Source organism: Procambarus clarkii, chromosome 23 (assembly GCF_040958095.1).
Source record: "Procambarus clarkii isolate CNS0578487 chromosome 23, FALCON_Pclarkii_2.0, whole genome shotgun sequence".
NCBI lineage: Eukaryota > Metazoa > Arthropoda > Malacostraca > Decapoda > Cambaridae > Procambarus > Procambarus clarkii.
The window spans coordinates 8084645-8102637 of NC_091172.1; the positions used below are offsets into that span (position 1 = coordinate 8084645).

Here is a 17993-nt window from a genome sequence, read left to right on the forward strand (position 1 = left end):
AGTTGTGTGGAGATATAAACTTATACAGTACACTGCTTTAAAAGTTAATTTTAAGTTATAAATATATTATAATTAAAATAGTATTAAAATAAATTTCCTCCCACAATTATTGTCGGAAAATCCAACACCATTTAATATTACATACAGGCTGATAATATTGCTGTGTTGTATAAACAAGTTACCCATAGAAAATGTAACTTGTAGTGGAATTTCCGTCTATAGAAAACGGGATATCATTACCACATACTATTATAAATTCACCACCTATTATGGTGGGAATTATTCTTAAATACATTAGTCTTTGGACTTTACCATCATAAAAACATCTCATATAATTTAACTTAATTATCAATATTAAAATAGAGTAAATGTGACCCTTCTATCACTTACTGTCATCTGGACAATGTAAGCCAGTAGCGTCAGTGAGGAGGGAGTATTCAGCCATTGTTATTGTTGTTAGACCACAGAGTCGTGGAGCAAATTCGGCTCCTATAAATTCTCTTGGACGAAGTGTTATGGAAGATCAGAGTAGTGATCTGCCATCATCATCATGCTGTCATCAATTTCAAGGGAAGTGTCTTTCCGAAACCCGTTTATCTTTCATTTATGGCCATTAATGTCAGTAGATATAGGGTGAGCCAGTTAGATCACAAATGATCGACTCAAACAAGGTAATTAAGCCTAGGTCTTTATGGTTCCTTGTACAGTGTTTTCTCTGATATAGCTGTCATATATTAGGATTCTGGCTTCATAGCTAGCGCCCTTTTGACAGGTCAAGACGAGGAAGCATGCTTTGTGTACCAGTTACTGGGTGATGGAAGCTACCTCAAAGAGGATAATTTGGTGTCTACATCCTAGTTATACCTGGTGGACTAAGGCCTGCTGTACAAATAAGATAAGGAACCTCTTCAATGTATGTAGTCTAATACTGTAGCTTGATTGGCTGCATATATATAAATTTAATATAAACCCCCCTAATGTGTAGAGGATCGATTTGTGAGATTATTGTAGAAATACAGTCCACTTATCATCATACAAATTGCTATCGAAGTATACAAATTAACGTAAATATAAATTCTATATAAATTCATATAAATTAAATAAATATAAATCTCACAGGTTGGTTCCCACAATTGTTCCCCCACCGGCGAGGACCCATACAGGAATTGTTTGTTGAATTGTTGCCGCCGGAGGCGGCTAGTTTATTGTGCACCCCATACCCGTCCTGTGAGCGGTAGCGCAAAAAACCATTGGAGGTCACCTCTAACCAGAATATTTAGTGGTTGGGGAAGGGGGCCCCGCACATGTTAAAAGTAAATATATTCATATTTACTTTTCTTTGGTATGGCAATATTGGAGGATATTATTTCTTGACTGATGACAGCAGGATCGTGTGTTCCTGTGTCGGGAGCATCAGCTTAGGACGTGTTGGTATTGTGCCAACTCCGCTATTTTTTTTAGTACTTTATAGAGTAATATTTTGAACATAGTACACTGTATAGTAAGCTTAATAACAAATAATCTTTTATTTTGGCAAAGTATTGAACCATTCTTTCTGGAATTCTATTAGTAAAACACATTATATTAAAGTCCCAAGATGGCGACCATCTGCAGAGGGTACTGCGTCTCCTGACCAGGAGGCCTGGCCAGCGACCGGGCCGCGGAGACGTTCAGCCACGAAACCAACGCAAGATAATCCACTGGGTGCTGAGGTACGAACAATGCCATCCTCACTAGTTCAGGGCCTCCGCCTTGATCCTCCAGGCGGCCACTTTCTTCTGTAGCTCGTCCACGTGGAGGTTGAGGCGAAGGTACTCCTCCACCGTCATCACCTGCAGCAGGAGACGGCTGGGGTCAGCGTGGCACACGACTCTCCTCACAGGGAAGACCCACTGTGATGAGAACCATGAGTTAAGACTCATGGTTCTTCTCACACGAGAGACTCGTGCCTTTTATCACAGGGGGAGAGTATTCCTCTCCTCACAGGGAGACTCATGCGTCTCATCACCGGGAGAGACTCATGCACACTCCATATATTAACACACCCACACATCAACACACCCACACACCAACACACCCAAACATCGTCACACCCAAACATCGTCACACCCACACACCAACACACCCAAACACCAACACACCCACACACCAACACACCCACACACCAACACACCCAAACACCAACACACCCACACACCAACACACCCCAAACATCAACACACCCACACACCAACACACCCAAACACCAACACACCCCAAACATCAACACACCCACACCCACACATCAACACACCCAAACATCAACACACCCACACCCACACATCAACACACCCAAACATCAACACACCCACACACCAACACACCCACACACCAACACACCCCAAACATCAACACACCCACACACCAACACACCCCAAACATCAACACACCCACACACCAACACACCCCAAACATCAACACACCCACACATCAACACACCCAAACACCAACACACCCACACATCAACACACCCACACATCAACACACCCACACACCAACACACCCACATCAACACACCCACCGGCTCTTGTGTGACGCGGACGGCTTTCAGCTTCTTCTCCGTGCGAGAATCGAGCTTTCGGAGGTGAGCGTTGATTCTACAGGAGTTGTGTGAAAGACGTTCCAGCTCCTCCTGTAGCATGGTCGACCGGCTCTTCAGCTCCTCCAGACGCGTCGTTGCCGCCTGGTTGTCCTCCTGCAGGCGGGTTGCTCTGCGTCTCTCTGCTTCTGTTCGTAGAGCAACGTCAAACTGTCAGCTGTCTAAGATTTGATAAAGATGTGTTATCCTTCTCTCACATTTGTGTGGTTTTAGTTTTCCAAGAGAAAGTTAAATAGTATGTTAAACAAGTTATAGTTAAAACAAGTTAAACTAGTTTAACAAACATGGTGTTTGTGGCTGGATGTAAACAAGAGATGTCTCTCATGGGACAAGAGGCAGCGTATGGTTTGAGCCCGGTCTTTGAAGGTGATAGTACCCATAGCTACTATGGATGGAATGTACAAACTTTGGACTGTGTACACGAAGAAAAGCCCCAACTTATACACTTGGTACACTGAAGATCATAACAAGACTTGCATCTACTTTACAGTATTCTGTTTTATAGAGATTATCAGTGTGCACGCAGGTCTGAGTGAACCGCCAGTGGTTGACCCGTCTACACAGCGCCTGGACGGGTGACGGCCCGGCTGAGAGACTCCAGACGACTAATACATAACTTAGCCTCCGTGGAGGTTCGTGGTTATTATCTGAATGATTACATACATACACATTTAGCTAACTACCGATTATTGTGTAATAATTATGCATGACTGTTACTTGTCTGTGTGACACGCTATTGAGATGTGCATATAATTCAATTACTGGAGTGTCAGTAAGCTCCATTATTCCAGTTAAGTGCCGGCAGTGATTAAAGGAGCCCAGTTAATGCGGCTAATGCCACTTGTCTTTGACCGACACCAGTCACAGGTACGTCCAAGCACCCCGCCTATTAGCCAGTAAGTTTATTCATTAAACTGTTAATTGTTATTTTGTGTTATTGTGAAGCCATTCCAAAGATAATTGCTACTCGCAAAGTGTTATATAAACACTATAATCACTCCTTAAGCTTTAAACATTATACCCAACCCGTCCTCGACATAAGTCCATTACATCCAGCGGTCGACCCCACAGACGCATTCATAAATTTTAACATGCTGTTCATTCAAAACGGGAATTTTCTCAAGTATAAATTAATATTATAATATATTAGCATATTGTGCATATATAGGCATAGGATAGGTTAGGTTAGGTGTTTAGGTTCTGTTGGCGATTATTTGTATTTGTAGTACGTGGGTGAAGCATTTATAGCGTTGTGATTCGAACAAAATTCGTCAGTGAAACACTTGTTCCGGATATGTTCGAACGTCAGCAGTTGTGAGTCGTGTGTAAACCGCTTTTCATTCATAAACAGGGGGTTTGGCGGGTGCATGGAATCACTTTTGGATCTTTGTTTGGAGGACGGGCTGTTACACCAGCTATTGCTCACTTTTTTCATTAATGTGATGAAGACCCCGAGTGACTCAGTAGTTGCTTCAGTACCCTTATTAGTCTCTCACGACCCAAGACATCACTTGTCTGAGGGCACCACAAGACCAGGACTTACCACAGAAAAGTCCAACTCGAATAGTGAACTCAGAGTCCTCAGTGCTCTGGTAGCTACTGGAGATTTTGATTATAGCACAAACAAGATATCACCCATAATTGATTCGATGACGTAGCTTACACCGGTATTCAAAAAAATAGGTAATATACTCACAAATAGGTTTGTTTTTCATTATTTCACTGGCTCTCTACAGAATCAATAGCATAAAACATTTGTTAATGTTTCAGTCTATGTTTTTAACGTCCCATATCTCCTTTTCTATATTTATTTATCTATCTATATATCTATCTATCTATCTACATCTTCCTGGCCACCTCCCAGGACTCACCCAGCTGACGGAGGAGCTGGGACAGAACAAGGTTGTTGCGGGCGACGCGAGTCTTGGCATCCTCGTGCTCCAGCTGCTTCTTCAAGAAGTTTACCTGTGGAAGGAGAAGGAAGACGTAAGGAGGATGTGGAAAGTGGAGAGGGAGAACAAAAATTGAGTCTCTGTCTTGTCTTCTGTGATGCTCTGCTTTCTCTGACTCTTCCTCTGTTCCTTTGACTATTCTTCTGTTCCTCTGACTCTTCCTCTGTTCCTTTGACTATCGTCATCATTTTTGCTCCCTCTCCTAGTTTTTTTCCCTTCCCTCTGTTTTGTTCCTCCTCTGCAGTCTCGCTCGTATAACTCTGTGACATCGGCTGCATAATGCGGTGCTGAGTGCTCCTGCTTCTCTACACGTATGTCAATATTTGTTTTACTTGATTAAGATTTAGTAACATAATAATTGATGTTTCTACGAAAGCACTACAAGCTACTAGAGGTTGGGCAAAATTCTTTACCCCCTCCCCCACGTCCCATCCCAAATCCTGACCCCTTCCAAGTGCTATATAGCCGTAATGGCTTGGCACTTTCTCCTGATAGTTCCCTTCCACTATCCTACATGAGGTCATTTCAAGTCTATCCAAAAACTGATCTAATTAGATTTTTCGTAATAGATGTATAATTTATTAATGTTTGGCTACGTTCATTGAGGTAGAGGGTGAAGATGGAGTCGGCTGCGGACGGGAGCCTTCATATGGTTCAGTTGACTTGATATGTTAATCATCATCTTGTTGAGGGAAGAAGTTCCAAATGTGAGTGAGCCGAGAGTGAAGGATCGCTGATGTTGTGAAGATCTTAAAAAGGTACAGCAGCCAGTTATGCTGCTGCTGACTGAGCATCTCAGTCAGCAGTCAGCGTTGTGATTTATGTCATCTGGTTGTCCACGAAGTAAGCCAAGTGGGTAAGCTTTATGAACATTGACTTTATTGATAACACTAAGGCCACCAACATCTCTCCGGTGTTGATTGCTCTGATATAATGATCATCCAGAGGGGATCATGAATAGAGATTACCCTTTTCGCACCGCTTTCTACATTGTCCAGAATTCTGATAAATAATGGGGCCAGACCATCCTTGAGATTAGCGCACACCCAAGAATGGCAGCGGAGGTAAGAGATGCTGCACTGCTGGGCTGCAAGGTTCTTGGCTGCCTTACTCGCAAGGCTCAGCACGTGACAATTCAGGGTTGCCGAGGAGATAAAACCACTCACTAAGATGTAATTTTTAAGTAAAATTCAGACTACTGAATGTTACTACTGAGAGGCCGGTCGTGAAGGTGGTCACTTATTGACTGTAGGACAGAGTCTGAGACGCCTAGGAGCTCCGGTGCAACTAGTAGTCAATGGTGTAATACTCTACATATTGCGCATGCAATTTTCTGTGCAACAATACAGCTAATGTTGAATTCATCGAACCAGTAGGCCACATTTGCCTTGACTGCTGGTTGTGAAGGCCCATTAGGTTCCTATAATAGTGGGATTATGTCCTCGGATGATTATACAAAATCTTCAAGCAGGGACCAGACGTTATTTTTAAGAAAACTATTCGCATGTGAGAATTGCTTACATGTAATGAAGGAACAAAAGACTAGCGATTTCTGCGACAGATTTGATAAAGACCTTACGGGAAAAACGTCATTTTCAACAAACGTTCCCTTTCCATCACTCACTCACTCACTCACTCACTCTCTCTCTCTCTCTCTCTCTCTCTCTCTCTCTCTCTCTCTCTCTCTCTCTCTCTCTCTCTCTCTCTCTCTCTCTCTCTCTCTCTCTCTCTCTCTCTCTCTCTCTCTCTCTCTCTCTCTCTCTCTCTCTCTCTCTCTCTCTCTCTCTCTCTCTCTCTCTCTCTCTCTCTCTCTCTCTCTCTCTCTCTCTCTCTCTCTCTCTCTCTCTCTCTCTCTCTCTCTCTCTCTCTCTCTCTCTCTCTCTCTCTCTCTCTCTCTCTCTCTCTCTCTCTCTCTCTCTCTCTCTCTCTCTCTCTCTCTCTCTCTCTCTCTCTCTCTCTCTCTCTCTCTCTCTCTCTCTCTCTCTCTCTCTCTCTCTCTCTCTCTCTCTCTCTCTCTCTCTCTCTCTCTCTCTCTCTCTCTCTCTCTCTCTCTCTCTCTCTCTCTCTCTCTCTCTCTCTCTCTCTCTCTCTCTCTCTCTCTCTCTCTCTCTCTCTCTCTCTCTCTCTCTCTCTCTCTCTCTCTCTCTCTCTCTCTCTCTCTCTCTCTCTCTCTCTCTCTCTCTCTCTCTCTCTCTCTCTCTCTCTCTCTCTCTCTCTCTCTCTCTCTCTCTCTCTCTCTCTCTCTCTCTCTCTCTCTCTCTCTCTCTCTCTCTCTCTCTCTCTCTCTCTCTCTCTCTCTCTCTCTCTCTCTCTCTCTCTCTCTCTCTCTCTCTCTCTCTCTCTCTCTCTCTCTCTCTCTCTCTCTCTCTCTCTCTCTCTCTCTCTCTCTCTCTCTCTCTCTCTCTCTCTCTCTCTCCCCTTCCCATCTCCCTCTCACCTTGCCCTGTGCCTTTGTGTGCCACAGACCTGGGAGGTGGGCTGGGTGCCGGGGTCTGCGTCAGGAGCGTCGCGTCCCTGCTCCAGACGGCGCCGCAGCTTGGCTAGCTGTCCCCTCAGGAGGGCCACCTGCACCCACACCCGCGACGCCTGCCGGAGACCTCCCCGTACCTGCTCCTCCATCAACCTGCGCGCGGACGTTTGGATTTCGTTACAGACGTTAAGTATTTAAGAAGCTTTAGCTTTTAGCTGAAATGGTTAATCTTCACATGCACTGAACGTTTCCTGTTGTTGAACAATGGGTTGAGGACCAGATTACTGAACGTGGTTAATACATTAATTTTAAGATGTTTTAAACGTAATTCAAAGCCTTTGTGTATAATTCACACTTTGTATTATACACCAACATATTCCACTGGCATACACATCTGGTATACTGCACCGTCATACTCGCAGCCTCCCCACCTCCTACCCACCATTCACTACCACCCAGGACCAGATTTATAAGGAGACAAAAGGAGGTAAATACCCATGGTCCTTCTGCCAGAGGGGCCCCACCAGACTTCCTTAAATTAAAAATATATAATAATTGTAAAATGTAATGATTGTAAACGATTTTGCAGATGCTTAGTGTAGAAAAAAAGGTCTTTTGTAGATATTGTAGTGCGCTGCCTGCCAGCACACTCCCATTAGTGTTGGCGTTGAAGACGCCTCCACCTGGAGGACGCAGCCCAATTTTTACTTCAGCTACTTAAAATACAATAAAAACACGATTATTCATTTTATTACTTTTTACAATTTTAACAGAGTATAATTTACACACGACATCCAGAGATTTTACACAAGAGTTCAGATTACTGTCTAGCATAGATAATCTGCCTTTGGGGCTTAAATAGGCCTATTGGGAACGTAAACATTGGCCTCCAGGACGTATGGTAAATTTTTAAAACTTATTTAATGAAAAAATGGCGTCTTCGATGCCGAGAAATAAGGTAACTGAAGTATGACTTGCAAATTTCAGTTACCTGTGTAATGTGTGATTTGTAAATTTGGTGACTTGTTGCAGGCTGAAAAGATTATGCGAGAAATGTATTTATCCCTATGATAATTTTATACTTTGTAAATGTACAAAATGTTCTTTAAAGGAGGCCCGGTCGAGGACCGGGCCGCATGTACGTTGAGCCCCGAAATCATCGCAAGGTATCGCAATCTAATTACTGCAAAAGTGTACTTGACATTAACCTGTTACGCACTTTTAGTGAGTGTGATTCGTCTTAAACTTGTGTTGCTGATTGTGACTGGAAACAGTGAAAACTAAACTCCTTCATTATCGTTCAACTCGGCTGTTGTTTAGTGTGAATACAATAATTGATATCTTACACAGCAGTATAAAAAGAAAAACTTAGCAGAGGTGCATAATTTACCCCACCGTTCATCACCACTCATCACCTACCCACCACTTAGCACCCACCCACCACTCATCACCACACACTGTGCACCTACCCGTGAAGGTGCTGGAAGGTGAGCCTACACCTGGGGGTGGTGTAGGTGTCGTTCTCTCCTCCTCCAGCTAGCCTGGAGAGCTCCTGTTGTGCCTTCAACAGCTCTGCCTGTCGTGCCTCCGCCTCCAGCACCACAACCTGGAACACCAGCAGAGTCAATACTCTCCCCCTGGAACACCAGCAGAGTCAACACTCTCCCCCTGGAACACCAGCAGAGTCAATACTCTCCCCCTGGAACACCAGCAGAGTCAATACTCTCCCCCTGGAACACCAGCAGAGTCAATACTCTCCCCCTGGAACACCAGCAGAGTCAATACTCTCCCCCTGGAACACCAGCAGAGTCAACACTCTTCCCCTGGAACACCAGCAGAGTCAATACTCTCCCCCTGGAACACCAGCAGAGTCAACAATCTCCCCCTGGAACACCAGCAGAGTCAATACTCTCCCCCTGGAACACCAGCAGAGTCAATACTCTCCCCCTGGAACACCAGCAGAGTCAACACTCTCCCCCTGGAACACCAGCAGAGTCAATACTCTCCCCCTGGAACACCAGCAGAGTCAACACTCTTCCCCTGGAACACCAGCAGAGTCAATACTCTCCCCCTGGAACACCAGCAGAGTCAACACTCTCCCCCTGGAACACCAGCAGAGTCAATACTTTCCCCCTGGAACACCAGCAGAGTCAACACTCTCCCCCTGGAACACCAGCAGAGTCAACACTCTCCCCCTGGAACACCAGCAGAGTCAACACTCTCCCCCTGGAACACCAGCAGAGTCAACACTCTCCCCCTGGAACACCAGCAGAGTCAACACTCTCCCCCTGGAACACCAGCAGAGTCAATACTCTTCCCCTGGAACACCAGCACAGTCAACACTCTCCCCCTGGAACACCAGCACAGTCAACACTCTCCCCCTGGAACACCAGCAGAGTCAACACTCTCCCCCTGGAACACCAGCAGAGTCAACACTCTCCCCCTGGAACACCAGCAGAGTCAATACTCTTCCCCTGGAACACCAGCACAGTCAACACTCTCCCCCTGGAACACCAGCACAGTCAACACTCTCCCCCTGGAACACCAGCAGAGTCAACACTCTCCCCCTGGAACACCAGCAGAGTCAATACTCTTCCCCTGGAACACCAGCACAGTCAACACTCTCCCCCTGGAACACCAGCACAGTCAACACTCTCCCCCTGGAACACCAGCAGAGTCAACACTCTCCCCCTGGAACACCAGCAGAGTCAATACTCTTCCCCTGGAACACCAGCACAGTCAACACTCTCCCCCTGGAACACCAGCACAGTCAACACTCTCCCCCTGGAACACCAGCACAGTCAACACTCTCCCCCTGGAACACCAGCAGAGTCAATACTCTTCCCCTGGAACACCAGCAGAGTCAACACTCTCCCCCTGGAACACCAGCAGAGTCAACACTCTCCCCCTGGAACACCAGCAGAGTCAACACTCTCCCCCTGGAACACCAGCAGAGTCAACACTCTCCCCCTGGAACACCAGCAGAGTCAACACTCTCCCCCTGGAACACCAGCAGAGTCATTATTAAGAAGTACTGAAACAAGTACACGGGTCTCTTTAAACGGGTCACTAAAGACTCTAAGGGACTTTTAGACAAGTTCCTCTTACGAAGACAGTCACTCTGTTACCTGGTACTTGTGAAGCTCCTGTTGCCAGAGCTTGTCCTGTTTTCTCCTGTTGACCAGCACAATCTCCAGTTCCCGTTGCCACAGTCCGCACTTCTCACGCTCAGACAATCTGGTCAGAGGGAAGTGTTTAGTGGCTCTGTTGCCAGTGGTATTTACACGTTATTTTAGTGTGTGTGTGTGTGTGTGTGTGTGTGTGTGTGTGTGTGTGTACACTCACCTAGTTGTGCTTGCGGGGGTTGAGCTCTGGCTCTTTGGTCCCGCCTCTCAACCGTCAATCAACAGGTGTACAGATTCCTGAGCCTATTGGGCTTTATCATATCTACACTTGAAACTGTGTATGGAGTCAGCCTCCACCACATTATTTCCTAGTGCATTCCATTTACTAACTACTCTGACACTGAAAAAGTTCTTTCTAATGTCTCTGTGGCTCATCTGGGTACTCAACTTCCACCTGTGTGCCCTTGTGCGTGTTCCGCCTGTGTTAAATAATCTGTCTATTAACCTTATCAATTCTTCTGAGAATCTTGTATGTGGTGATCATGTCTTCCCCTAACTCTTCTGTCTTCCAATTACAAGAGGTTTAGTTTCCGTAGTCTCTCCTCGTAGCTCACACCTGTCAACTCGGGTACTCCTCAGGTGGCATACCTTAGAACCTTCCCCACTTTAGTCTTGTGCTTAACTAGATATGAACTCCATGCTGGAGCTGAATACTTAAAGATTGGTCACCACCTGGTGATGGCCAGGGAGCTCCTCGCTGGTAGATGTCTCCCAGAACCCTTCCTGGTCACCACCTGCTCGTGCTCACCTGGTAGATGCCTCCCACAACCCTTCCTGGTCACCACCTGGTCGTGCTCACCTGGTAGATGCCTCCCACAACCCTTCCTGGTCACCACCTGGTCGTGCTCACCTGGTAGATGCCTCCCGGCGACCCCTGGTCACCACCTGGCCGTGCCACAAGCCACGTACGTCAAGGGAGGAGATGGTGGGCGTGGCCGTGCCCGAGCCTGAGGACACGACGCAACACTAAGCCTTCACACAGCTGGCAGCATCATCATAGGTGTGTGTGTGTACCTAGATGACCTGCTGGTCTGTATTGTTGCTGGTGTTGATTGTTGCTGGTGTTGATTGTTGCTGGTCTGTATTGTTGCTGGTGTTGATTGTTGCTGGTGTTGATTGTTGCTAGTGTTGATTGATCCTAGTACTGATAGATTCTTGTTTTAATAATTATTTTCAACATATATCATCTTGTTTATAACTATGTGGGTAATATTGTCATTGAATTTATTACTTAAAAGCTTTATTAATAAACATGAATATATAATTTCTTGATCCATAAAATTCACAGGAATTAAAGCCATGCAGCAAACTTGTACAATCGTAACACTTCATTTTTATGTATCTGTAAAACTTTTTAATTCGATTTCGACATTGTTGGCATATAAATAACAGGAACCAAAAATTAATGTCACGAGCATTCTAAAGTTTCAATATACATTAGTTTCCTCCATTCAAGAGGAGGATAAATAAAAAAATAAATCAAGAAAACATATTTGTTTATTGAAAGGAGAGAGAGAGAGAGAGAGAGAGAGAGAGAGAGAGAGAGAGAGAGAGAGAGAGATTAACATCATTGTTAGCTGTGGTTGCATTGAACAGGCATAGTTCTCAATACATTCTTTTTCTTCATTTACGTTTTGAAAAGCATTATTCCTAATAACAGTGTCTGCTGCTCCATCCCTGTCATTGGTGTGAGTAGATGACCCATCAGTGTATCCACCATACCGCTCAATACTAAGTCTTACCTCCACTGAACTCTCGGCTCCCTGTACCACTGGTAGCAAGCAATTTCTCATTTGATTCAAGTTCAGTGTGAGGATACAGGTCAACATAATTAATATCACTAAACTCCCTAGAGCGCAGACAACCCTCAGCCATCAGACACGACCCATCTCGGACAATGCATATGAGAGTTGCACATGGCAAGCACATCTCACAACATGAGCTTGGGCTGAGACATCAATCTCTCACATACATACAAACTTCTAATGGTATTTGCTATCCTTATCTTTATTAGTAATTCAAATTAAACAAGTATTCTTATTCTTCATAAGCTATTGAAGATGAGTCGTGTGCTACCCACCTGAGGCGGCACCTGGTGTGAGGTGTGTGTGAGCGCCAGCCTCCTCCTGCAGCAGCACCTGGCTGTTGAGGTACCTGCTGTACAGCTCCAGCTCCGCCTGCAGCAGGGAACACAGCCCCTGGAGCTCCTCGGCAGCACTCTCCAGCTGCTCAACGTTCAGCCCTGAGGAAGTGGTAGGGGGTGAGGCAGGGCCCCATTGGCGAGCAGTGCCGTCAGGGGAGGGGGGGGGGGTACGGGAGTGGGTATGTGTAGGTAAAGACGGTATGGGTAGGACATGAGGGTGTGACAAAGGTATAGAGAGGGTATAGGAATGGGTGTGTCGGGGGGTACAGAGGAGGGTACGACAGAGGGGTATTATACTAATTCTCTCACAATGCACGTTCTATAAAGATAGTCTTCCAGACCAACGAATTCACTTTTATCCCCTCACAATAACAACAACAACGAATCTAGTTTTCCTTTGATGCTAACCAGAGAACACTCAAGAATAACATCAACGATAAAACACGAGCTGCAGTCCCAAATGCCTTGTTGAAATAACTGCCAAACATTGAGTTGACTTGCTAAAAAACGTTGTGGTGACTCTTGCCTTTGATCCTTGCAGTCAGTAGTAGGTTCCTCGACGCCTGGAGGCGGGTGACGGGCGCGCGCTCACCTAGGCGGCTTCCGGCTTATTTATCACTCTGTGATAAATGATGGGGGAGGGGGGTGGGGGGTGGGGGGGTTCCGGCGTTGCTCGGGTCTATCTGTCTCCTATCTATTCATCCACCTATCTGTATTTTTTCTATTCGTCTATATATATCTATCCTTCTATCCATACATCCAACTATCTATCCATCTTCATTACCATCCATCAGTCCATTTATTTATCCACTTATCCATACATCTTTTTGACCATCTGTCCATATATCTATCCATCTATTCAGCTATAGGTATATCCATTGATCCATCTACTTATTTATCCATACATCCATCTATCCAGTGTCACGGTAATCTCTCTTAAAAGGAGATTCGGCCTGCTCCATCATCATCTATTCTACTACACCACGTCTACATATTTAAGAACTCAAGAAGTTACAGCACAACAATGACAACAACTGCTTCTCAGACGTCTAGACAGTGTACCACCAGTCTACCTGCCCCAGGGCCCGTCAGACCCTCACACTTGGCGATGGCTCTAGGATCACGCCACTGCCTGAAACAAGCGTATGGTAGTTCAAGTGAGCCGGCTCGCAGTTATCTACATCACCAGCGCCACCTGGACGGCCGTTTCGCCTATATATAGAGGCTATACAGCCTTACTCCTTCAGAATACTCTCTCGTGCTCTACTGCGTAGATCTGTTGGTATACCTCGGTGAGGTAGCAGGTTTATGCAGACTAGCTCACAGTATTCCTGCACCATTTTATTTGCACATTAACATAACGTAAATTTGATTGGTCTTATTGTTTGTTTTGCACACGTTGAATTGAGCCAAGCCTGGATATTATTTTTGTTATATAAATTGTTTAAAGTAAATTTTCATAAGTAAAGCATTTTAAATTTTTTTCTCTCTGTGCTTTATCCTACAGTTACCTCAGTGTGGAATTAAAATAGCAGTCTAACTTTTTTTGTTTACCTTTGTTTTGCTGTATGTGACAGGCATTCCATCTGCCCTAGAGAGACTGCGATACCATCCATTTTTCCCGTCATACCAGCTATTCGTTCATCACTCTTTCAATCCATCCATATGTGCATACATCTGTTCATCATCCTATCTATTCATCTCGCTATTTATCAATCTATCTATCCATTTACCTATCCGTCTATACATCCATCTACTCATCTGTCAATCTCTGTCCATTCATCGACTCGTCTATCTCTGTCCATCTCTCCATCCATGTATCCACCTATTCATCTACCTACCTATCCAGCTACTCACCTTCATATCCAGCCATATACTCATCTGTCTATTCATCTCTCCATCAATCTACCGACTTATCCATCCATCAATGCAACCACCTATTCATGTATCCACTAATCTATCCTTTTATCTATATATTCATCTATCTACTGTCTGTTTCTGTCTCTTTCCTTGTCTAACTCTATTTGCCTGTCTGTCTCTCTCATACAATTGTGCCACACCCTACTGTACCCCTTATTGTACTACACCCCCAGTGTGATACAGTAGGTGGGAAGGATTACAACCATTTCCAAACACAACCTTCCACTACTCTGATTATGCCTGGTCTTGGACTCTATAAAGGTTAAACATCACACGCTAAGTTCTGAAGGAATTTTTGTTCTTAAAACATATTTGTAATGACGATAACTTTATGGTGATAAATGACGTCAGTCAGTAAGGTGCCCAGTATGTAATGTGTGAGACCTCGCGGGGTGTCTGGATAAGCATCTCGCGGCCCAGTAGCGGATCGCGATCCATACCTTGAAGAGCCCTGGTCTAAGGGCTTGTGACTCTATCAGGCTTAAATGAAGTCATTGCGGTCTCTATAAATTAACGAAAAATAGGTAAACGAAAATTAACCTATTTTCGTTTACCGTCACATATTTTATTCATAGGTACAAAATAGTTTTAAACTAAAATAAGATTATTTTATTAGATTGATGTTAACTAGAGGGAACAGGGATGCTGTTCTCGTCTACATTTTTTGGCCTAAAGGTGACTTCATGACTTTATGAAGGTGACTTCATGACTTTATGAAGGTGACTTCATGACTTTATGAAGGTGACTTCATGACTTTATGAAGGTGATTTCATGACTTTATGAAGGTGACTTCAGACCATGGGAATATAGGAAAACCAGGACTAACCAATATTCACTTAATCTGGAGAACTTATGTATGAATATGCCAAATTTTTTGCTTCATATGTTATATTCTTGATCTGCAAAGAACACCTTTCCAAATGTGTAGCTGTTTGGTCCTGGGTCCTGGCAGACCCCTGTGGTGGTGCTGCTTCCTGTGGCATAGCAACATGCAATGTAAAGTTGAATCTCCAGTGGTGCTTGCCGGTACTTGTCTCCAGTGGTGCTTGTTGGTACGTGTCTCCAGTGGTGCTTGCCGGTACTTGTCTCCAGTGGTGCTTGCCGGTACTTGTCTCCTGTTGTGCTTGTCGGTACTTGTCTCCAGTGGTGCTTGCCGGTACTTGTCTCCAGTGGTGCTTGCCGGTACTTGTCTCCAGTGGTGCTTGTCGGTACTTGTCTCCAGTGGTGCTTGTCGGTACTTGTCTCCAGTGGTGCTTGTCGGTACTTGTCTCCAGTGGTGCTTGTCGGTACTTGTCTCCAGTGGTGCTTGCCGGTACTTGTCTCCAATGGTGCTTGCCGGTACTTGTATCCTGTGGTGCTTGTCGGTACTTGTCTCCAGTGGTGCTTGTCGGTACTTGTATCCTGTGGTGCTTGTCGGTACTTGTCTCCAGTGGTGCTTGCCGGTACTTGTCTCCAGTGGTGCTTGTCGGTACTTGTCTCCAGTGGTGCTTGTCGGTACTTGTCTCCAGTGGTGCTTGTCGGTACGTGTCTCCAGTGGTGCTTGCTGGTACTTGTCTCCAGTGGTGCTTGTCGGTACTTGTCTCCAGTGGTGCTTGCCGGTACTTGTATCCTGTGGTGCTTGCCGGTACTTGTCTCCAGTGGTGCTTGCCGGTACTTGTCTCCAGTGGTGCTTGTCGGTACTTGTATCCTGTGGTGCTTGTCGGTACTTGTCTCCAGTGGTGCTTGCCGGTACTTGTCTCCAGTGGTGCTTGCCGGTACTTGTCTCCAGTGGTGCTTGTCGGTACTTGTCTCCAGTGGTGCTTGTCGGTACGTGTCTCCAGTGGTGCTTGCTGGTACTTGTCTCCAGTGGTGCTTGTCGGTACTTGTCTCCAGTGATGCTTGTCGGTACTTGTATCCTGTGGTGCTTGCCGGTACTTGTCTCCAGTGGTGCTTGTCGGTACTTGTCTCCAGTGGTGCTTGCCGGTACTTGGTCATGTGTGAGTGTGTTACCTATCGTACGTTAAGGCTCGTGATCCTACAGCAGCCAAACTTTAATTACGTCTAGGGATACGACACAACTGCTGTTCTCAATAGCGAATCACCAGTATAACCCCTTGATAAGTAATGAGCACAATAATAAATCTTCAAAGGACTGAAGAAGAGATACAACAAGTATATATATATAAATATATTAAATAAATCTCAAAAGCAAACAGATGATTATATGGCCACAATATATCACATTAAAAATATCACTATATCTTCCAGACATTAAATTAAAATATTAATATTGGCTATGACAGAACAAAATATTATAACTTAACTCCAAGATGTTATCTCCCTGGTTCCTGCTCAGCTACTGACTAAAATAACGCGAGAATCAAAACAGATTGCCTTGCCCCGCGAATAAATTGCCAAAGTTACAATATTTATTATTTCAACAATGGAGCAATACATTGTGACAAGAGTAATCTTAAACTAACTTAATGAATAATTAATACATATTGATATACACAAATTAAAGTAATAGTTTCTTTACATAGTAATTAAAATATGCATACAGAAGGGAATAATGGCATGCACACCCAGCAACGGACGATCCCACGACAATTTGCCAGATACAGTTCACTCAATTATTATTCACCTCTGTTACCCACTTATGATCACATATAAATCATTAGTTCCCGTGGGAAAACTGAGCACACAAAGAAATAAAACAATCATTCCCACGATACGTTGGGCCTAACGCCAACACTGTAACATGAATGTGCATTTGCATAGACATATAAGTATAACAATATACATGCTTGTAATTTATACACAATTATAAATGTACATATTAATATATTTACTTACGTATCTTATAAGGGTACGTAACACTTCCACCTCCAAGAAAAAAAATGCAATGGATTGAAGATCAATGGCATTTTTTCCGAAGTAAAAATGTTAAGTAAAAAGAAACATTTCATTTATGGTACATCAAAACTTCTTGACAAAGCATCAGCAATAACATTTTGTCTGCCTGGAATATGTTTGATTTCTACATTAAATTCCTGCAAAAACAATGACCAGCGCAGAATTCGTTGGTTCTTGACTTTCATCATATTGATAAAGATAAGGGGGTTGTGGTCTGTAAATACTAACACTTTATTTCCTGATAAGTAAATCTCAAACTTCTTGATTGACAATATAAGACCCAACGCCTCCTTTTCTACCACGGAATAATTTCTCTGAGCTGCATTAAATTTTCTAGAATAGTAATACACAGGATGCTCAATCTGGTCTAAACCAACTTGAATAAGCACAGCACCTATTCCAACATCTGACGCATCAATGTGTAATATAAATGGTTTATCAAATTGGGGACTAGCAAGAATAGGTGAGGTGGACAATATGCCCTTTAGGTTCTGAAAAGCATTCTGACAATCTTGTGTCCACTGAAACTTTACTTGCTTGCGTAACAAGTTAGTCAAAGGAGCAGCTACTGTTGAAAAATTTCTACAATAACGCCTATAGTATGCACACATACCAATAAACCGTTGGACTCCTTTCTTATTGGTCAACACTGGGTAGTCCACAATGGCTTGAATCTTATCTTGTAAGGGGATAATCTTACCTTGTCCTACCTCGTGTCCAAGATAAGTTATCGTACCTTTTGCCCAACTACACTTATTCATGTTTATGGTTAACTTTGCGTTTTTCAACA

The 17993-nt window shown here is 44.3% G+C and overlaps 2 protein-coding genes across 2 annotated transcripts; both read right to left on the reverse strand.

Annotated features, from left to right (window-relative positions):
- Positions 1 to 1511: 1511 nt before the first annotated feature.
- Positions 1512 to 12174, reverse strand: LOC138367671 (centriole and centriolar satellite protein ofd1-like). Its single transcript, XM_069329629.1, has 8 exons — positions 11988 to 12174; positions 11096 to 11192; positions 10189 to 10297; positions 8530 to 8666; positions 7057 to 7213; positions 4510 to 4603; positions 2561 to 2766; positions 1512 to 1832 (listed from the first exon to the last, which is right to left on the reverse strand). The coding sequence occupies exons 1-8, from the start codon at positions 12172 to 12174 to the stop codon at positions 1734 to 1736; spliced, it is 1086 nt and encodes a 361-aa protein (XP_069185730.1). The 3' UTR covers positions 1512 to 1733.
- Positions 12175 to 15187: 3013 nt separating this feature from the next.
- Positions 15188 to 16282, reverse strand: LOC123764143 (uncharacterized). The gene has a single exon (XM_045751698.1). The coding sequence runs from the start codon at positions 16280 to 16282 to the stop codon at positions 15188 to 15190; it is 1095 nt and encodes a 364-aa protein (XP_045607654.1).
- Between the last annotated feature and the right edge of the window lie 1711 nt (positions 16283 to 17993).

Excerpts from the sequence above, each read along its gene's own strand:
- LOC123764143 (XM_045751698.1), bottom strand. The coding sequence starts at position 16,282 with ATGACCAAGTACCGGCAAGCACCACTGGAGACAAGTACCGACAAGCAC.
- LOC138367671 (XM_069329629.1), bottom strand. The coding sequence starts at position 12,174 with ATGTGCTTGCCATGTGCAACTCTCATATGCATTGTCCGAGATGGGTCG. Across the intron at positions 8,667-10,188 it reads AGGAGCTTCACAAGTACCAG|GTTGTGGTGCTGGAGGCGGA; the intron begins GTAACAGAGTGA and ends CTGGTGTTCCAG. Across the intron at positions 7,214-8,529 it reads ACCTTCCAGCACCTTCACGG|GTTGATGGAGGAGCAGGTAC; the intron begins GTAGGTGCACAG and ends GTCCGCGCGCAG.